The 22,809-nt window shown below is 38.7% G+C and overlaps 1 protein-coding gene across 8 annotated transcripts in view; it reads right to left on the bottom strand.

Annotated features, from left to right (window-relative positions):
- Cacnb2 (calcium voltage-gated channel auxiliary subunit beta 2) overlaps nucleotides 1-22,809 on the bottom strand; it is a 356,213-nt gene that overhangs the window by 105,201 nt on the left and 228,203 nt on the right. For 5 of the 8 annotated variants that reach the window (XM_004859950.4, XM_087207093.1, XM_087207094.1 and 2 more), the window contains one exon: nucleotides 2,294-2,413. In XM_004859950.4, coding sequence (XP_004860007.2) covers nucleotides 2,294-2,413 — 120 coding nt within the window. Of the gene's footprint in view, nucleotides 1-2,293; nucleotides 2,414-2,555; nucleotides 3,063-3,219; nucleotides 4,057-22,809 lie in introns of those variants that run through there. The other 3 variants (XM_087207095.1, XM_004859951.4, XM_087207096.1) reach the window with 3 other exon arrangements.

Raw genomic sequence — 22,809 nt, 5'->3', positions numbered from 1 at the left:
CCCAGGCTCTGAAAGCCCAGCTGAGGTTTCTTCTAGGCCTCTACATAGACTTAAGACATGGGATCTACAAGGCAAGTAGAGCCACCAATCTGTAGAACCTTTCTATGTGAGAGATGAACAAAATAAATGTAGAGGACATTAAATTCTCCCAAACCAGACATGCAAAATATTTAGACTATTTAAAATTACATAATAAATTAATATAATCATTAAGGCTTCATTTCAAAATAAGTTCCACCAAGGCAAAATGATATATCTACAGGAAAGGGGAACTTTATAACGAAATAACCTAATGAACACCTAGATACCTACAACCATTCTTTTACCGTCTTTCTTGAAGGCTATTGAGATTAATAAACCAAACCTACTAAACTGTGATTTTAACAAAGTTAATTTAAATCCTGGTCCTTTTATCTCCTCTCAGAACCTGTTCAAATTGTCACCCTAGTGCAACTCAAACACATCAAAGGTGTAAGATACTGAACTAATTTTAAAGAAAAATGGATGTCAAAGAATTATTTTCACTAACCATATTTCAATTATTTTGCCTTTAACTTCTCTTCTTTATCTTTCATCCTCCACATCATTTGTAACTAGAAACTTTTTAGGCAGTGTGACAAGTGACATGAACCTGGTTCGATTTAGGATCAACATTTTGATTCATGCTAGGTTGAAGCATTTAAAAGTTCTTTGCAGCTATGTCACTTAATTCAAGATTTGTAGCATGCAGTCATGGACACATATGCCCCAATAAGATAATTAAAGATTCTGAAAACCAAACCTACATTGCACTGGGTCACATGATGATGGAATATAAATCCGAGGGTCTGTGAAAATTACACAAATAAATTAGCTGCAAATGGAACAATCTTATTTCTGGATTAGAAACTTTTTTTCCCCTTGATTTTTTTTTTTTTACATCCAAGTACAAAATATAGGACGGTGGATTTGGATTTTCATTTGCAACATATATTAGTGACAGTGCCAACAGGTAGCAAGCCACCAAATGTTCGTTATTGAATGTCACATTATTTAAGTTCCGCTTCCTAGCATTTCCATGGCTAATTTGCCGGAGCAGATTGGCTGATGGCAACTGGGCCACACTGCTTTCTCAGTTTTTCAGTCACAAAACCCTCCTGGCTCCAGCTGTGTGTGTAGCTGCCTCACAGTGAAGACTGTCAGACCTAGAGCCGATGTCAATGGCAGCCAAGGTGAGAATATTATCTTGATATATGAAAATACTGCTTTGTCGACGTCACGGTCTCCCGGCAGCTACTCGGTCAACTATTATGGCAGCTGAGCAAGACCTCATGAATATTCCATAAGGTTGGCCATGCATTCAAACCAGAGCCTCCATGCCACCATTCCCATAGCAACCCACATAGATTTTACTCACCTCGGAGACGTGGCAGCTCTGGAAGTGTTGTAACGCTACCCGCTACCCGCTACCCTAGTTTTCCTAGCAAGATCAACACACAACTCTTTTTCAAAGCCTTAATCCTTTTACACAAGAAAACCAACAACCAAGTTAAAATATATTTACTCAGAAGCTATGGAGAATCCCACAAACGAAGGCACCTTAAGCTTCACAACAGTCTCTGCTGTAAAAATAGCTGTTATTCAAATGCACAGGGGAAGGAAACCAACTCAGAGATTGAAATCATCATTTCATAGTGAAATGAAATGCAGCTTGAGATAAATTCACAGCTGATTTATATTTCACATCTGATTTCCACTTATACATATACACACACACACACACACACTTTGCTATAATAGATGAAGAAGAAAATGTTCCAAGGGGAGGAAGTGTTTTAGTCAATAAAATGCTTTGTTGCTTTATTTTTCAAAAGCATAACATAGTCCATTTTTAAATATAAGAAAACCTATGGAGTAAATGTGGGGGAAAGATTGCTCAAGACAGAAAATAAAGACTAGCTTGAAGAAAGTTTGTTTTTTTAAACGGAGCTGGGTTTCCTGGGCAAAAAGTAAAATGTTCTGATGTATGATGTAGTTTCTCCTCTTTCCATACTTAGAGATTCTTTTTTGCAGTCTGTCTAAATAAACTACCCACCCACAGAAACAAGTTGCATGGATTATACAACAGCATAAAAGTTGAGACCATTCTGTACGTATCACTCTTCCTTTTTCTCCGCAAAGGAGAAAACACAGTGGCTGAACTGTAGCACGGGAACCCCACACCGGGGCGCCCTCCTGGAGCCCAAGTGCACTCGTGACACAGCCCAGCAGAGCAAACTTGGAGAGAGGTTCAGCGAAGAAGAAACAATTTTACCTTTGCTTTTTCCAGCTGGGCCTGGGCCTGCCGCTCAGCTTCCCTGCGCACTGCCTCGCGGTCTTCCTCCAAGGACACATCGGAATCAGACGGACGGCTGGTGTAGGAGTCTGCCGAACCCTGGAGAGAAACATGTCTATTTTTAAAACAGATCCGATCTATGATGTTTGCATGAGAAAAGTCTCAAGTGGCAGTTTGCTTCCTGGATTGTGCTATAAATTCCTGAAAAGCGGGGAATAGAATCCGTTCCACAGCAACCTACCTAGAAAAATCACGCCTGGCTCTGCAGAGCCGTTGACTAGGGTGCTTGTCCCTACCGAATTACCATTCCTTCCCAATCTTCACACTCCAGCAACGGAGCTTTCTGGAAGCCAGGCCAAGTTTCCTCATAATTAAACCGGCTTGGTGGTGCAGTGCAGAGCTGCAGAGCACTGCCGGGGTTCAAGGGTAGCTTCAAGAGCAACCTTCAAGCCACAGCGAGTATTTGCAACCGAAAGACACAGGAGCCCAACAAAAAACACAGAAGCCGGTGGAAGGAGCTACTCACTTGAACTTTCCAAAATCTTGCTTCCCTGACGACTCCCACTGCAACCCTGAGAATCTTGCCTACCTTTTTCTCCACCTGCCACCTTCTCCGACAAAACGGACGCTGGCAGCTGGTACCTTCCCTCCCTCCTCCAGAGAAACCGTTCCAAATACCTTCCAGCAGATATTCAATAAGAGCTGTCTACTGAGAACACCTGCCCGGGATAGCTCAGAAATCGCCACGCAAGACAAGGAGCTCAAGGAAAAAAAATGTTAGGAATCTTCCTACCTGCCTCTCCCGCAGCCGTGCAAATATCAACCAAATCAACAAGCCCTCCCTGCCTGTGCAACAACAGAAAAGCAAAGCACACAGCGTCGCCCCTCGCCAGCCCGGCGCTCACACAGATCTCGGAATGCTTCAGCCTCCCTCCCTTGGCGCTTTTCAGCAGCCGGAACCAGGTGGCCTTCATGAGCCAGACAGCGCCTTGCTCCTTCGCAGCAGCTGCAGCCCCGGGCTCCGAGTCTCAGTGCGCGCCGAGCCCTGGAAAATCCCGGCTCCTGTGCTCGCCATACTCCAGGCGAGCCCCTCTCCTGCGTCCCTTTCGGCCTCCCAGGCTCTCACTCCTCGCCCCAGCGGGCTCCCATCCGAGGAGCTTCGGATTCTCCCACTTCAAGGGTGAGAGCGCGCGCTCCAGTGCTTTCTGAAGCTTCCAAAATAACACTTCAAGTGCGTTCAAAGGCGGCAGGCAGCAGCAACTCCTTTTAAACTTAATGCTTCTTATTGCCCTAAATGTTCTCTTCCCTGCTCTTGAACCGTCCAAGGAAATTAGTTGTAAGAGGACCTTAAAGAAGAAAAAAACAATCCTAGTGCAAAAAACCGTCTGCAGTAACATTTGCAAGTGCAAAGTTCAAGCCTGCTCTTTGGAGCTCGGAGGGGGAGGGGAGAGCGCCGAGTCCCGCACTGGGCATGCTCCATAGGTAGCCTTTTTACGCAAATGCCTCACATCACTCTGTTAGTCTTCGCCAAAGGCCAATTTACATCCAAAGCGTAAACAGCTGGAAAGGTCTCTTCGCTCCTATCCTGACCACACCTGGCAGGTTTGTTGGGTTTCTGTTTCAGATGAGCTCTCTGGAAGACAAAGCATGTAATCCCTTCATTGAATAATCCCTTGCCCTTACCTGGTACAGAAAGCATAGCCCATGCTGTGAACGCAATTCGCAGATAATAAACATTATAGACACTATCGGACAGCAAAAATCAAATAGCGCCCAGCCAGCATGTTATAATACGGCTGTGTATTGCTAGGGCTTTCCTCACACCAGAGGCTAAAGGGAGATCTGGACATTTAATCAGGACACGAAAGTAATCACAATTCTTTCTTTTGGGGGGGTGGGTACCGGGGATCGAACTCGGGTCCTTGCGCTTGCGCAGCAGGCGGCAAAACCACTGAGCTAAATCTCTGGCCCACCCCCCCCCCCTTATTTTGGTACCAGAAATCACAATTCTTTAAAGCAGAGAGTTTAACGGAGCCCCAAATGACTCCGAACTGCATCTCCAACTGAGAAACCACCATTTGAAATGAGCTACCAGAATAAATAACTGTGTGAATTGTTACAACAATACTTGGGAAGAAATTCCAAAGCTTGGTTGATTAATTAGCTTGTGTCAAGATCCAGACAATACTGTAATTGAATCCAAAGCTTTCTTGTAGATAAGGTGACTGGGGCTTGAGAAAGAAAGATAGTAAACTTACTAACTTCCTGTAGGGACGGAAGTCCAATTTTAAAATATAGTCTTGAAGAAACGCACACTTCCGGGTTTCTTGGATATAAGTTAGAAAACAAAGCGCACCTTGATGATGGTGGGTTATTGTTTGGTAAAGCCTCATGCAAACAAAAGAAAGGTGTTAACAAGAACCCCCACTTTCTTCTTCCCTCCTTTGGATTTGGGGCTAATACCAAGCTTCATGACCTAAATGCTAGAAAGTACACAAAGTACGGCCTGCAGAATAAGACTTCCAGATTGTACCTCGATTTAATATCATGACAACATTACTAAATACATTACTTATTTTGTCATGATGTGGATGTAAAGTTTCTGGGGGATACAGATCGATTGCAATTTCTTGTTCAAGTAAAATTTAAAAGTGACAGATGAGTCTTTCAACACAGCCACACGTGGTTAGGAGATTCCTAATCTTCCTAGAGAACTTCTTAGAGTAACAGTAGCATAATGGAAAATGACCAAGAAGCACAATTACACTCCATAGAAGACCTCAGTCCCCACCCTCACTGATTCTGGCATTTAAAACCCAATCACCCCTGTTAGAAGTTCAAGTCATACTTCAGTGAAGACACCGTTTGTGTCATTTAAGAACCCCATAATACCAGGAAGTGAATAATGAAAAAAGTGCATTACTCACAATTTTCTGCAATCCCATTCCCTTTTAATCAAAATAAGATTTTTAAAAAATCAGTTGTAACCTTTACCTTTTATAATCATTTTTGAAACTGGTTTCCAGGTTTAAATCATTAAACAGTATTTTAAAAAATTATCTCTTTACCAAATTTGGGAATGATCTTTCGAATATCTATAAGTGACAATTTTATAATGAGATGTGACTATGAATTGATCTTTAGAGTAGCTTATTGAAGGAGCCACATTATTTTCATTCCTTGTATCTGAAATAGTACATACTGTACTCACAAAATATTTTTCATTATAGAAGTTATCTGTACCCATTGTCGAAGAGAGACACAAATAGCCATCATTTTCAATTCTCCTATACAAAGATAGTCCTATTAAATAGTAGAACATTTTCATCTCCAGAGTTGTTGCATTTTTGAAAGTCAACCTTGTAACACACACAATTAATCTCTTCCCTCCTGGGAGTGTGGGTTTTTGCAGTTAGAAGTGATATATCTAATTAAGCTTTTGCCTTTGTACCATATGGACTTTCTGGGTCACGCTGCTTCAAGTAGTCTTCGGTGGGGAACAGCTGGCAGTCATCTCCATGGATCCTGAGCAGGTTCATTACAAGATGTGCCCCTGATCTATTCATTTCCACAAATGAGTTAGTTGGTCTTCTGCAGGATTTGTCCTTGCAACTACCTCATACTTTTGGCTATCCATACTTCCTTATCTACATCTAAGCATTCACATTGCTAATTGTACAGTTCCAAAATCAACCCGAGTCCAGTGTCTGTCAGGAGGAGTTCATCCCACAATCTTAAACTTTATCCTCAGAACTCTCACCCTAAATATGTGTTCTTTGCTTGTAAGAAAACTGAGTTTAATCCGATTAACTTCTGCTTTTATCTACTCTTCAATTTCCTTTTCTACTTTTAAGTCAAATATTTGCACAAGAAAGCATTACCCTTCTCCTTTAACATTTTTTTTTTTTTTTTGTATTTGTCAAGTTTGTTTTTTTGATGTACTCTACCGTTTTACAGTCATATAGATTGCCAGCACCAGTTTTCTTGGGAGTTCTTGTATTTTAAAGCCAAAAGGATATGAGCTCTAAGCCTACATAAGAGTGGTGTCTTGGGTACAAAATTGTGTCAGTCATCTATTTTGGCAGGAAATCTTGACATGAAATCTAAAGCAATGCTCTTGAACCCAACAGATCGCAAATAGTATCCCAAGGACACTGATTACCACAAAACTGTGTTCCTTCAACTTCAAGACTCCAAACCACCTCTTCATGCACAGGACTATGGGAACCAATGGCAAATATGACTCCAACACTTTCCCCTGGACCTGGCATGACATTCCACTACCACACTGGTGAGGCCCACATTTTTTTAGAATAGAGCAAAATGGATGAAGACCAGGGGAAAGGGTTCTACCCTTTCCCTTTGTATCATCTGCTGGGGGAGTGGTAATTCATTTTATTTCGTATTGTCATTGTGGTTTTTTCACAATTTAAAAGAATTAACATTTGTTCTGGGAAGCAATCTAAAGAGCTCCAGAAATCTTAACTGCAATTCCCTGCTTAAATTATTTTCTTTGTAAACAAGATCATAAAGTATTCACAGATAATGAGAGATCTGACCTCTAGAAATTAAAAAGTGATACAAGGTGTTGAGATGTAGCATGTCTTTCCAAATATTGTGTACTTTAGTCTGCAAATGTCGTGTAATTACTATTCAAATTAATACAATAATGAATGTCTGCAATGTGATTGGATATCATTTGGCTAAATGTCAAAATACGCAGTAGCAGAGATGAAAGTAATGAATCTTCACAGGGTCATTCCTGTAGGATAATTTTTTTTTTTGTACCGGGGATCAAACTCGGGTCCTTGCACTTGTGCGGCAGGCAGCGAAACCACTGAGCTAAATCCCCAGCCTGTAGGATAATTTTTAAGCCAGAATGTTAGATTCAATTTTTAGGAGAGAACAGGGAAATTTATAAACCATGTGTAGCTATAGTATGCACTGATGAACAAATTAAATTTTGTAATTAAAAGACTCTCCCGAACTAGAAACCACATGTTTTTACTGAGTACTTGCTACTTTGAAACTACAAATCCTACAACTGTAAGCTAAGTGGCGGTGAGAAAACCTGAGGCTCCCTTCCTAGTCCTGAACTTGCTATTCTAGAGAAACAGGCTGTCTTTTTAAAAAAAGAATTGGCGGAAAAATGATTGCTATATGAGATAATAGAGGCTGACAGAATGACGGTGGGAAGGATGGTATTTTAGTAAAGGTGATGAGATGGCAGTCGAGATGACACTAGACTGAAACCCAGAGGTCAAAAGAAAAGAGTTTGCCCTGTGATATGTGGAGAAGAGATCCAGGCGGAGGGAGCAGCACATGCCAAGGCCCCAAGGACAAGAAATCCTCAGAATGATTAATAAAGTGCAGAGGGTCAGCTCTCTCCCTCCTTCCCTTCCTCCCTCCCTCCATATGTATTCTATATATACTATATTTTCTCTATACACATTCTAGATAAACCCCAATATATATCCTAATAATCTATCTCATCTTTATATGCTATATATATTCTAATATTTATATTCATACTCTCTGTACTCTAATAGACTGGCACACATGGAATATGTATCTGAGACTACTGCATTTATATTTATTTTTATTTATTTTATTTTTTGCAGTACTGGGGATCGAACTCAGGACCTTGAGCTTTCGAGGCAGGTGTGGTGCCACTGAGCTAAATCCCCAGCTGACTTCTGCATTTACGTGCTATCATCTCACAGAAAAATTCCTTACACGTGTTTGATTCTCTTAATCAGGAGTGGCACTTACTTTCCTGTCAGTAAACTCCACCTTATCGGAAGTATCGTGTCTTCAGAGACTGAAACAAAGCTCTTGGACTTTATTCCTTCTAAATGTAACACTGTCTCTTAGAGGCTAAGGAGTATGATCTTGAGACTGTTCTGCATTATGTGATTAATTAGGACAATCCACTTATCAGGATCAGGTTTGATACATGAGCGATAATCATAACTGTCAATTTGCAATGAATGCAGGCCCTGTGCTGATTTGCAAGGATTACCTAATTGAGTGGTGGTGAACCTATGGCATGAGTTGCCCCAGCGGGCTGTTTGTATCATTGAAAGCTCTCAAAGGTTCGCTAGCACTGACCTAATTCAATCTCTGTCTCCATTTAAACTGGTGGGAAAACGGAGGCCTAGAGAAACTGAGTCACGTGATTGCAGGGCCCTTCCTAACAAGCAATGGAGTTTGAGTTCAACTTTCAGTAATTTGAATCAGTTTCATGCCCTGTATCGCTTTGTAAAATAAATCAATCTCTACATGCAACTGACGTTTCTGTCTGCCAGTTATCTATCTATCACCTATCTATCTATCTATATCTATCTATCTATCTATCTGTTTCTAATGGTCATAAGGCATCATGACGATTTTCAAATCATCAAGTCGTATTTAAGCTTAGTGCACATGTACATGAGCGTGTTCCCTCCCTCCCTTTCTCTTCCCCATGCCCTTTCATCATTTTTCAAATTTTATCTTTTCAAAAGGCACAAGGAAGGTACAACGAAAGGCCAATGAGACATGAATAATTATTTTGTAGACTTGGCTGCTACCCTGAAATTTTCCTCAGAGTACCTCAAAATGGTGACACATTCTTTTTATTACTTAGGTACAATGGGAAGTGGAGAAGTAGATTAGAAAAACAAGGGCCGTCAGGAAACTAGCTATCTGAAGGTTCCTCTCTTCGCTGGAAATGAACATCTCTTTGGCGAGCTGGTAGCAAGATTCCAAAGCCACCAACCCTGCCTGAGGCTGGCTGGAATTCAAGGTTTTCTGAGGAACCTTTCACTTCAGAACCATTGCTGGTGTTCAACAATGAAGCTGAAGTTACTAAGAAGTACCAAATCATAGGGGTAAAGCACAGAGCTGAGACACCGCACATATTTTTAAGAATAACATATCAAAGCACTGTTATCACCAAGTATTCATTACAGTGATGGCGTAATGGATGTTTATATTCCCTATAAGAGCATCTGCCTAATATTTGCAAATTTTGACATGGGCAAAAAAGTGCCATTTTTAAAAAATTAAAATTAGGTAGTCAATTTTAATATTATTTTGGGTTCTAGAGTTAAGGCATAATTTCACAATCACATTACAACGTATTTTTATGTGTGTGTCTATGTGTACTGGGAGGTTTTCTAAGCCTTTAATATGTATTTACTGATGATAGTAGATGAGAATTTTGTATGCTAATATGATTTCATATAAAAAGCTTTATCTTTGCAGCATGAGAATAGAAATGGGTAGGCAGGAAGCTGAAAAAATGACCTCAGGCAAGAAGCACTAAGATCACCAAACTGTCTCAATATATTGTTGAAGAAAATTAAATGATGAAACGGGAGTGAAAAAATTGTACGTAGGAAGTTTTTCTGGCATGGAAAATTCTTGGTAGAAACTCTGAGTGGACCCCCCTACATTTAGTATTTCCACGGAACCACTCGGATCAGCAGACACAAGCTATTATTCTCTCTTTCCAAGAAAATCTTCTAGGTAGGGTGTGGTATGCCGGTAATCCCAGCTGAGGAGATCCCAGGGTGCTATATGCCAGTAATCCCAGCCTTATTGGAAGGCTGAGGCTGGAGGATTGTGTATTGGAAGCCAGCCTACACTTATGTAGCAAGACCCTGTCTAAGAAAACCTTCCTTTCACTCCGTTTCCTCGGTCAGCTCTTACCTATTTCTTTATTCTCTTTTGCACACAAAGAAAGTGCTTGGAAAATGTTCCTATGCTTACTGCAATTCTGCTTTCCCACTTCTCCCTTAGCCCTGCTCACCCCACCCCAACACTGGCTTATCAAGGTCCTGGGTGACAACTGTAATAGCTGTAAGGCTGAGCCCAGTGATCAGCTGCCAGGGCTCATCCTTTTCAGGCCCTAAGCAGCCCTGAGCATAGTTGAGCATACTTGGTCCCCTCCTGTCTACTCTCTCTACTCTCTCTACTCCTTTCCTCAGCTTGACTTCCAACAAAACCACTCTTGGAGCTCCACAATTTCGCCTCCCCCTCTGGCCACTCTTCCTTTGTTGGTATCCCGTCTTCCCCCAAACTCTGCCCTTCTTCTCTCCTCTGCTTCCCACACCCACACCCCGCTCTTTTCTGCCCCTACCTCACCGGTGACCTTGATGTTCATCACAGTCCTGCAAACTCTCCTCCCCTAGGCTTCTGCACACCTCTTTTAATTCCTTTCAACGAGGCTTTCTGCAATGTCCTTATTTAAAATTGCAACCCTGACGGCCCTCGAATAGTCCCGATTTCACTGAGCCTGTTATAGAAATAGTTCTTTACCTTCTAACATAAAATTAACTTGGGATATTTATTATTTATTGCCTTCCTCCACTGTCACCTTTACAAGGTCTGATACAGTTTTGCCCCATTCTTTTATATTGCCGAGTGCCTAGAATAGTGCCACACATAGAATACGCATACTGTAAACACCTGTTGAATGAATAAACAAGGACTGATGGAGGGAGAGAGGAAAAGACGGAGGAAGAGAGAGAAACTATTCTCCCTCATGTCTTGTATCTTGAAGTTCTCTATAGGGTCCGCCCTAGGACTCCCAAACATTTCTAAACATTCCTGGACACACTCCTATCTCTTTATTATTAAAATACTACTAACAGAAATCTGAGTGTCCATGGCGAATGGGCAATACATATTTATCATGAGTAAAAGAATAAAACCAAGATTTCTGCCTGAAGCCATTCCTAGGGTTTTATCACAAACCTCAATAAATGCCAAGTTCATTAACTTAGTGCGAATGCCAACTACAAGTCAGTTGATTAAATAACAACGTTCCACAACAAGCAAAGCGCTCTTAATTATTTCACAAGAAGTCACTCTGTCCTGTAAAATTATAGAGCATCTTTCTTCAAAAGAATCTGAGACTTTGTATTTTGAAAATAGAATTAAGTCTTATTTTTGAACTCTCTTTTCCCACCAATTTCACCTCTCCACTCTACGAACTCAAAGTTCCAATTCTAAAATTGGCAATGACTCACCGCCCAGCTAAAGGTGAGTCATGTAAACATTTCCCAGGCTGCTCTCCTCCCTGTAAAATGAGTATAGTAAACGGAGGCTATTAGAAAGAGTGCTCTTGGAAATTTTCTTGCAGATGGCTGAAAATATATCATTCATACAACATGAATGAATGTTTACTGTCACTTTGTATGTACTACCCCTGCCAGTCCTTATAGGAATGGAGTAGAAAATGTGACTACACATGTAACTTCTAATAAGCCAGGATAGCAGGAAGATATTTCTTTAATTTTGATATATATACACACATAAATGTGTGTAACTTTATGTTATAAACAACTTCACTATATAAATGAAATTTATTTATATTATTTAATAGTGCTGGGGAGCCCAGGGCCTTGTACATGCTGAACACATCCTGTACCGCTGAGCTATATTCCAAGCCCCTTATGCTGAGCTACATCCCCAGTCTAATTAATATTTTAAAGGAATATAACTCATTGGACAAATATAAAATCTTGCAGCATCTAATTGGGTTCTTTACTACCAAATAAAGACCACAAGCCAAGTGTTAGGACTTTTTCTGAGTTGCAAAGCAAGCCAAAGAACCTTAGCTCTCATCTTCCAAGGTGAGTTCTTCCAGGTAGCAATGAATAGTCAACCACAGATATTAACAGCCAGCTATCATTTGTATCCTCCGGGACACTACCCCTACAAAAGGAATGTGGCTAATTTGTGAGAAAACCATTGATAATGTATATATATATATGTGTGTGTGTGCGTGCGTGTGTGTGTGTGTATGTATGTGCATATATATATTATATATATATGTGCTCTGAATAAAAAATTCACCAAAAAAATTCAACTAGTCACAGGCAGTTAAAGTGTGCAGTTTCATAAAATTAAACACACAGTACCATTTTCCTCTGAAAGTTGGTACTCTTTGCAAAGTACCAATTCAAAATATTGGGAGGATATATAGAAATTGATACTTTCATACCTTATTGATAGTTTGTGACTAACCTTTTGAGAAGAGTTTTCTTTCTGTCTCTAGATAGGTATCTAAATAAATAATTTCACTTCTGGGATCTAGCTTAAGAAAATTCTTAAAATATCATCCATAGTAGACTATTAGACAAACTTAAAACTAATTGCAAAGACTAAAGAGCTTAATGTATAGGCAATTGTGTGTGATGCTTGTATTTGGTAAAACAAACCAACAAAGAAATAAACCAGAACTCTAAAACATTCCTATGCAAATATATACAGAAATTCATGTATGTAAATATCCTAGAATTACAACAAAAATACTGAAGAGACAGGGTTAGATTCCTTTTCCTAAAAAATGCTCAGGGTCAATTTAAATTTTTTGTACTGTTAGTATGTTTGTGAAAAAAGTAAAAAGCTCCTCATATTGCAATGGAAATGTCTACGAAGATATTTTTCATGTTGCAAGACGGTTTGTACATATTTATTTTCTCTACTTAATCAATTTCACTTGGATAATATTTTGCATGTGATGAAAGTAGCTGAAGATGAGGTCTCCTGAAAGACTCTCTAGTCACATAAAGAAAAAAGAAAAAACGATCAAAGTAGCAAAGTAAAGGTTGATGCAGGAATTTTGTTAGGTAAGAAAAATTGAAAGAAAACTACTTAGAAATAAAAAGTTAACATACTAAAATACTTTATTTCCCTGTTAAACATGCATAATGTGATCACTTAATTTTCAGGCCAAAACACTGGATTTTTTTTTCATATGAGCAACTTAAATAATTTGTTAGTACTGCATGAAGTACTTAATCAGGCCAAATGACTAAGTAATTTGATGGTACATTATTAATATACCAAAAGAATCTGACCTTCCAGAAGGAGATGACTTTGGTTCAGAGAAATTTAATATAAAAATAGGCTACACGATCAGGGATTTGGTTGGAAAAATACCATGGTGTGGAGCATTTAGCAATAAAGTACTACAAAGTACTCCAGTGACATAACATATTATCTATCCCTTGAGTGACCCACCCCACCTTCTGGAAGTGATTTGAAAACAAGAGATAATCTGGTTTATACACATTTATGTACATAAGAAGACTGGACATTTTAGATTATTCATCTGGAAATGTGCCTTTGGTATATAATATTAATTGTAGAAAATTCAGACACGGTAAGAATGCTATTAAAACACTGCACATAGTTGCCCAAAAGGAATTCAGGCAATATTTTCTTTCTCACAAACTAGAAATCTTTTTTTTTTTTTTTAACAAATATTCTGTACATAGAAATATTTGCTGTGTTTTAAGATTTAAAGTGTAATGAACTTAAATGGTGGTAAGATTTTCATCAACCAAGGAGAAAATGGCCTGAGAAGTGCAAGGTCCCAAGTTTGACCCCCAGTACCTAAAAAAAAAGAAAATGGCCTGAGAATTTGGTAAGGATGAGAAGTGACTGGGTAGCTATGTGGAGTGCTGTCTGTCATCTCTCATACTGGTGACAACTGTCTCACAGCTCAGTCGAACATGTGTATATTATATAGTCCTTCTGTTAAGACACATCAGACTTAGGCATTCTGAACCAAAACTACACCTCTTGGGTCTTCTTCTTCATTTAAATGACAATCATTTGACATCATGTACAGCTATGTGTTATTATAATCTCGCCTTCCCAACAATACAGAGCCACTGTAATGTAACACTCACAATGAAGACAGGGGTACTGCTTTCTTCCCTTTTGTGTCCCCACCCCCAGCGAATGCGTAGGAAGAAGTCATAATTCAGGTTTCTTGCCTGGTGAGAGAGACTCTTATTATAGAGGCAATAACACAAAACATCATTATATGGCAGTTTGGGGAATTTCTATAAAGGAATAGCACAGGGTGCTGGGAGAGACAATAGAAAAAGAAACTTAGATGGAAGGCAGAAGAGACTTTGAAAAGGAAAGGATATTTAGGCTGGGTTTTGAAGGTGACAGAAACAGTCATACCAAGAAGTAAGGAAACAACAGTCTAAGGTAGATGCAGCAGCATGAAGGCGAGAAAGATTTTTGTGTTTTTAAGGAGTTGGAGCTAGGGAGCAAGAGGCAGGCTTTTGCAATAACTCAGCTGGATATACCTTTTGGAACTCAGCACTTCAGTTATAAGCTGGTGCATTTAATTACAAAGGCAATTAAACTATGGTTAATACCATTCGCTCTTTAACTTCTGAAAGAATAAATATAAGGCTTAATGATTCTTCATCGTTCTTACATTTATATTCAATCTTCCACATGCCAGGCCCCGAGAGTATGGAAATATATAAGACATTTTCTGGCCCTCAGTAGTTTACAATATCTAGGTCTCCTAGCAATTGATATTTGAAAAACTTCAAGACATAGAAGTTGTATGCTTTAGCATATGAAATTAAAAATCAGAAATAAAACTGAAAATATGTTTACTGATGACAAGTTTGATGTCTTTCATAAGTAGTAAGTCTTGTAAATCAATAAGAAAAAAACCCAACCAACAACTCAGTAGAAAATAGACAAAAGAAAAGAAAGGAAGAAATAAATGGTAAGAGATAGTCACAGAAAAAAGAAATCTCCCCTTTTTTTTGGTGGTGATGGTGGTGGTACAGGGCACAGAGCCCAAGGCCTTCACACTGAGTTATGTATCCAGCCGTATTTTATTTTATTCTGCAATTTAAGTCCAGAGCTATCTTCTAGAAGTAGATCAGGAAGGAACACAGTTACTTTGTTAGAAATATCCTGCCTTGCACATTTGCTTTTTTATAAAAATATCAGTTATACCATTCTTTTATTAATCTCTTGCTTTTAAGAGAGAATGAAATTATTTTGTAGGCTATTCATAAAACACTTCTCAGATTCAATTTATGTACTTTTTAGCTTAAATTTATGTTTTGGTGATGGTTTTTCCTTGTAATTAAGATAAAATTAATTAATAAAAAATGTACTTTGTAATCTAAAAATAAAACAGCACATTCAAAGAAATTACAAATATCTGTGAAAGTACTAATTACCTGAAATTAAATTATTTACCTTTTACACTTTATTAGGCCTTACCCTGACTATACAGTCTCCTAGGTAAATCAAATCGCAATTCATCAACACTGTCATGTTCTATGTGCCATTTCAGTGATTCTGAAATGTTAAACATAGAATAGATTTTTCTTTATATTGTATCATTAAATAGTATTTCCATATACTCGGAATAAAAATCCATTGGGATGACATATTTTGGTGTTTTTAAAATCAAGTACATTTTAATTAGACATGGAAACAGAAATAGATGTGAAATATTTTCCACAAATAGTACAGTACACTCTAAATTTTCTTCTGGTTTTTAATTTTATAATTATAATTGATTTCTAAATGTTAAAAATATTTCATACCAGCAGAAGTATTTTAAATATTATAAATACAAAAAGATTAGTGAAGATCTATTTTGCAAACCATAAAAACAACTGTGTGCTTAATTAGAAAAAATTAAGATAGATTTAAAAGCTGCAGATATTATTCATGATCTATGTGTTTTACATCTTAATTTTTTTCGAGAAAGTATTTTTGATATTTCTGGTGGTTTGGCTCTACTATTTGTTCTATGTTTTATTAGTTCATCTTTGTGATACATAACTAGTAAACAAGCTATCTCTAAAACATTTAGATGGCTGTATACTAGTAAAACCCGTGGAAGGTATTAAAAATCTCCTTTATTGTAGCCCAATTTAATTGGGACGTCTGGAGATAGGACCAAGCCAGTGTCTTCCGAAGCCCCATAGGTACCCAGATGTGGTGGCGGCGGCCTGTGATCCCAGTACTCAGAGGCTGAGGCAGCAGGATCACAAGTTCTAGCGCAGCCTGAGCAACTTGGCGACTTATGGAAACCCTGTCTCAAAAAAACACCTGGGGTCGTAGCTCAGTGTGAAGGCCCTGGGTTCAATCCCCAGTAGCACAACAATCCACAAAAACTCCAGAAAGCGCCACATATGGTTCTATGGTGCAGCCAAGTTTGAGAGCGGCTACATTAGGACATCTAGTAACACTGCGAAGGGAAGCCGAGGAGTCTAAACCAGAAGTGGGAGGAACTTAGCTTTCCACCTTTTATAATGCTTGAATTTTATTTTATTTTTACCATACTCATATTACTCTTAAACATGTGAAAACAAAATTCCTACGTCATTTTCTAGAACTTGTGATATATTTCTGTAACACAGCCGTTATTTGGAAATCATTTCAATTAGAGATTATTTGGAAAGTTTTTCAATTAGAGAAGAAGAGTCAGACTTTTTATGACAAAAACCATTCCAGCTACTCAAACCCATCAGTAAGACTCAGAGCTAGGAAGCAGAGCTTGTGTGCGTGCGTGGGTGCGTGCATGGGCATGGTGCGTGCGTGCGTGTGCGTGTGTTACTGACGGTCTGACTGTTCCCTCTGTCATGTGAGCTGCATGAGTACAGAGACATGCTGCTTTGTTTTACTGTTGAATCTCTGGCATCGAATACAGGATTCGGCACATGGGAACTCCAGAAATGCTTCTTGGATGAAAGAGAAACCTCTCTGCTCTTCGTCTCTATGAAATTGTTATTGCCTATTCTTTCCCCCTTCACCACTATAGCTCTAGTCAAATCAGTAATCTTTCACACACTCTTCAGCGGCTTTTCAATTTGTCTGTATGCCTGGAAACGCAGGGACCAGATGAATTGTCCTACACGTCAGATCACCATTCCTCTGTCTAAAGTACTTCAATTCCCTCCCATTCCACTTGAAATAAAATCCAAACTCTTTACCTATATTACTTGGCCTTTGCTTACATCTTCAAATAGGTCTTGTACCACAACAAGTATTCATGAACCAGTGAAAAATAAAAGCATTGATCTCTCCTATCAAACCTTGGATGATATTGGGTGTTAAGCAGGTAAATTGATAACTAATGTGGTCTTAGTGATCCATGGGTTGGCTACACATAACACAACATCTACACTTACTACCAATGAGGAAATCATGAGCAAAGCTAGACCTGGCCTGTCCCACAGTCTGGGAAAAGACACAGAATGGTGAATCTAGAGAAAGACAAATCCACAGAATGCAGAAAACAGTCCATAGGTTGGTAAGCATTTCTGGATAGCACCTATCAGAAAGAACCATCTTCTTGAAAAACCAAGAAACATCTGGACTATGCTAGAAGATAAGAGATCCAGACTTAAGCAAGTGAATTTTTTTTTCCTGCTGCTGCTGTTTCACTACACTGAATAGTCAACTTTTTCAATGAGCTGAAAAACGTAGAATGCTACGGCCCCATTGTACATCACTTGAATATAATTTTGCTGAAGATGATGATATGGTGAAAATACAGGACAATCTCACCCCATAATGAAAGTTCAATCCTTTTCAAGTTATACTTTTGTGCTTTCCATTATGAAGAAAGTTTTGTGTTATGTTTCTTTTTTGTAAGAATCTTTTTAGTTTTTATCTTGTCCTTTGAAGATAACAATGCATAATGCAATAGCTATTACTGTTCTCTTATTATTTGGTTATGAAATTTTATTTTTTCATAAAATGAAACAAGAACTACATAAAGGAGTACCAACTCCCCACAATGAATGTAATCATTATGTACTGCAAACATGGACTAATTAATTTTTTAAGGTTAAAAAAAGAGCTACGTGAAGGAGTACTTATAAACAGTGTCCATAGAGATGCCTGGGACCAGTGGACCCCACCTGCCTCCAGCCAGCAGAATTGTAGAGGTCCAGGAAAGCCATACTATGAATGTAGATCATTAGGGAATGACATTTTCCGGGACCTATATCTGTCTGTGTGCCACACATGCTTCATTAATACAACCTTCACAAATACAATGCTACTCCTCCACATTCCAAATCCTGCAGTCAATTAAATCATATTAAAATAAACCTATTATTTGGAGAGGTGGGGCTTCCTACTTGTTATTACTGACAACAGAACCAAGGGATAGCAGCCAGGAGTATAATTTCCCCAGCTGGAGCTGCATCTGGAGTCTTGGTCTCAGCAATTAATATTAACAGCTCTGTTGATCTCACTTCTTTCTTCTTTCAGAAAACCAGCTGCTCTCATTCTTCCAAGCCGCTCCTGGGGATGCATACAACCCTGGCAGCCCACCACGGGGGAAAGCGCTACAGTTTTCCTTTAGTGCTAGTTAGCATGGATGGCATGGGGATTCCATGGAGAAAAGTTTACCTTAGAAAACAGAACAGAATTTCCCTGTTGGAATATTACTTCGTCCCTTTCTTATTTGGTCCTTTCTTTGGTGTTCTGAAAAATTTAAAATAATGCAATGGATCTTTCTGTAAGGCTAACCTCAAAAATTCACTTTCTTGGTTAATAATTTCTGATTTATTTTAACCATAATTTAAAACAGAGCCATTCTCCTTTTTTTTTTTACCTCTAAATCTTTTCTTTACTAGCTCACGTTTGTGACACATAATGAATCCATTTGTTGCAGGAAGTCGGTACATACACATATTGCATCTTAATCCTTTTCCTTCCCTTCCCTCTCTCCCTGATCCCTCCTTCCTTAGATCCACTCCCTAGCTACAAAAGGTCTACCTCCTTGTTTCCTATCATCTATCTTTCATTTTGCTCTCAATTATTCATACTTTGGGAGACACCTAAAGGACCATCCTCAAAACAGTGCTTTGGCCCCACACCAAGAATGCACTGAAATTCCCCCAGTCACACGTAATGTTCAAGAGTTTTCAACCAATCAAATCTTTTATTTTTTTTGGCCAAAATGAAAACATTGCTTGGTGATTCAATCAACATTTGAAAACATATTTTGAAAAGGAATTAGAAAGACGGCTGATTCTTGAGATATAAACATCAACCAAATGAATCAGAATTTAAATATTTAATTAAAAAATTTAAAAACAATTTCTGAAAAGATAGTACACACACTGAAATAAGCTAGTCAGAAAGAACAAATACCGCATGATTCTGTGTTCTATGAGGTTCCTGGAGCAGTCATATTCCCAGACACAAACGAGAGTGCTGGATGCAAGAATTTGGGAGGTGGAGAGAACAAAGAACATGGAATCTACAGTATTTGGGGTTTTTTTCCCTTCAATTCTTTTTTTTTGGTACTGGGGATCGAACTCGGGTCCGTGCACTTGCACAGCAGGCGGCGAAACCACTGAGCTAAATCCCCGGCCCTCCTTAAATTCTTTTATCGGTACATTTTAGGTATACAATACATTTACATTTATCATTGGGTGCTTGTACCTGTACATGATGCATCTTGGTTATTTTTTTCCCCATTACCTGTGCCCCCTTCACCCCCTCCACCCTTCCCTATTTACAAAGACTTTGTTTCCATTATTTTCTTTTCTCATAGTTTTTCCTTTCCCTTCTTTCCTTTCCCCTTTCCCTCCCACCACCCCTACCTCTTTGGATCTTTTCTTCCTATTTCAAATTATCAATTATTCATTTTAATCATTTTAGTCCTTATTTACACTTTCAGTTTCTCACACTAGAGAAAGTATTCGGTATTTACACGTGTGTCCTATTTATTTCACTTAAAAGGATGGCCTCAATATGCACCCATTTAGCTATAAATGTCTCTAGTTTCTCTTTCTTTATGGCTGAGTAGTATTCCATTTTATTAAAAAAACACATCTTCTTTAATCAGTTTCCAGTTGATGGGCATTTGGGCTGCTTCCAAGCTTTAGCTATTACAAACTGTGTTGCTATAAACATGGGTGCACATATATCGCTGTGGTATGATTCTTTTAATTCTTTGGGGAAGATACCCAGCAAGGGAAAAGCTGGGTCAAATGGGACTTCCAGTCCTAGTTCTTTGAGTTATCTCCATACAGATTTCCACAGTGGTTGCACCCGTCTGCACTCCCAGCAACAATGAAGAAGTGTTCCTTTCTCCCCACACCCACACCAGCATTTGTTATTGGTTGATTTCATGATAGCAGCCATTCTTTCTGGGGTGAGGTGGCATCTCAGTGTTGTTTTCATCTGCATCTCTCGAATGACCAGTGATGTTGAACATTTTTTCATGTATTTATTCACTGCTTTTACTTCTTTGTCTGAGAAATGTCTGTTCATTTCAGATGCCCATTTTTGAACTGGGTCTTTGAATTTGGGGGGTCTTTTTTTTTCAGTTCTTTATATATTCTAGATAGCAGTCCTTTGTCTGAGGTTCAGCTGCTAAAATTTTTTTCCCACATTGTATGTTGTCTCTTAGACCTTTTGGTGTTTTCTCTTGCTGTGCAGAAGCTTTTTAAATAAGGTGAGAGCCCAGTTGTTGATTCTTTGTGCTAAGTATTTGGTTTTTGTGAGTGTTTTATTTCAGTTTGCATATTATCTTCAAGGTTCCTGACAGACTGATTTAAATGTTTTAAATTGTGCAAACCTTTGGGTTCAATCCCGAGCAATGCAAAAAAAGATAAAATTTTATGTTATACCATGATGAATTAAAAAAAAATTTTTTTTTTGCCAAAGAGTAAGCTTCAATGTGACAATTTTTAAATGTGACGAAGAAATTTTCTCTATTAAGCTAACAACTACTTTACAATAAAAGGTGGAGGCTACACATTGCATTTGTTTTGTCCCGTGGCCCCTAGCACCTAGGACAGCGCTAGACTGGGCAGGCCCTCAACTCAGATTTGTTCTGGGGAGGTAGGAGCAGAAGGAAAGAAAAGAGGTCTTTCTGGTTTTCCAGTTGAAGTTCCCAAAACCAAGTCGCCTCTTTCCAAATCTGCCCTGTGAACAGACAGATTCAGGAGCCTCCTCTCTCAAGTCACCATGAAGTCTAATAGCTACAGTTCAGATGTATTAATGAGTTCAAATATTTTGAATAGAGCAAGCAAAATCTAGAGAAATAAATTCTACATATGCTACTGGGTTGTAAAGAAAATTCAGAGAATTTCAGGTGGTGTCAGTGTTTTAGGTAACAGATAATTTCAGCACTGAAATACTCAATTAACACTCATTCAGAATTAAAATGTTGACATATCACCAAGTATGCAGTCATTAGTTGAGTATAATAATTCAAATGTGAAAACTGACACATTTTAAGCTTTGAATTCAGGCTTAGGCGGAAGTTTACTATAATTATCAGTTGGGTTTCCTTTGTTGTCAAGCCCTGCAATTTCACCTGCTCAGGCCTTCTGATCTCCAGGCCCTCACCCCACCTCCCCCTTCCACACACAAATTCTTAATTAGACCATTTCCCTCATGAAAATACCTTCCACCAGCAGCTGAAGAAAAATGTTCCAGGCTCCTGATTAATATAAAAACAATGACCTTTCAAAACAGCCAAAAGAAAGAGGGCTGGGACCTTGTGTATCGCATAATAGTCATTGTCACTCCATTCCTAGGACTGGGTAGAAATGTAATTGTGCTATTGAATAAAGAAACAAAGGCTAACGTTTGTGTTGGCAACTATCATTTTGAGAAACTGCAATAAAATTGCTTTCTATAAAAGGATGTCGGGAGTGCATTTCCAAATGTTATACTAGGCTCACGTAGAAAGCATAGTACTTTTTGTTGGTATAAAACATACCTTCAGGACTCTAATCCTAAAAATTGTATCAGGGACCAGCCAACTATAGGTCCTGGGTCCAAGTCAACCCATTGCCTCTTTAGGTGTGGCTTGCGAGCTGAGAATGGGGTTCATAATTTTGAAGAGCATCTTAGGAGGTGTGAAATCCTATGAAAGTTGAGTTTTAGGGTCCATGCCAATTTTTATGGGCACACAACCACACTCAGTCATGTGCAAATTGTCTGATGACACCTATTCTACTGCAAAAGAATCAAATGTTTCCAGCAGAGAAACTGAAGCTGAAGCCATTTACTATCTGACTTTTGACAGGAAAGGTTTGTCGACCTCCAACAACTTAAAGATATGCTAGGGTTACAGTGATGTAGTTTACACAATGTTGAACTGATATTGATAATAAGTCAAATTATTCCCAGCTTCAGTTACTCTTTAGGCGACATTAATTGAAGGGTTTATTTTTGGAAGTCTATGCAGCACAAGAAATTATTTCCCCATTTTGCACCTCTCCTAATAATTATTATTTACATTTAAACTTTTTTCTTAGTTTTTATTCCAGAGGCTACATCAAGTAATGAAAAAATTTTTATTTTCCAAATTATTATAAAGGCATTTAGACAGAGGCACTTTTGTGGGTGTTTTCAGTACATCAGTGAACCAGAAAAATGGACATAACTTTCAAAGGTAGACATAGGCGATACTCTTTGTTTATTTACTGTTCTCTTTCCACATCTACTGATGACCAAGCTCAGGTCTATCAATATCAGAGGTGCACATAGGTAGCTGCACCAGGAAGGGTCCAAAGAGAACTAAATTTTCAGCTGCTTTCTAGCAGATCTGTGACAAATACTGCCTTCTATTTCCCAGTTTTAAGGAATACACCTACTTAGGGAACAGGAGAAAAGGAGTCTCCATCAGTTAAAAGCTGCCTTTCTAGTTGAAATCGCCTGACTTTCCCCCAACACAA

Source organism: Heterocephalus glaber, unplaced genomic scaffold, assembly GCF_053883595.1.
Source record: "Heterocephalus glaber isolate CG9 unplaced genomic scaffold, H.glaber_assembly_v1.0 deba00000768, whole genome shotgun sequence".
Taxonomy (NCBI): domain Eukaryota; kingdom Metazoa; phylum Chordata; class Mammalia; order Rodentia; family Bathyergidae; genus Heterocephalus; species Heterocephalus glaber.
This window is presented reverse-complemented; position numbering and strand designations above follow the sequence as displayed.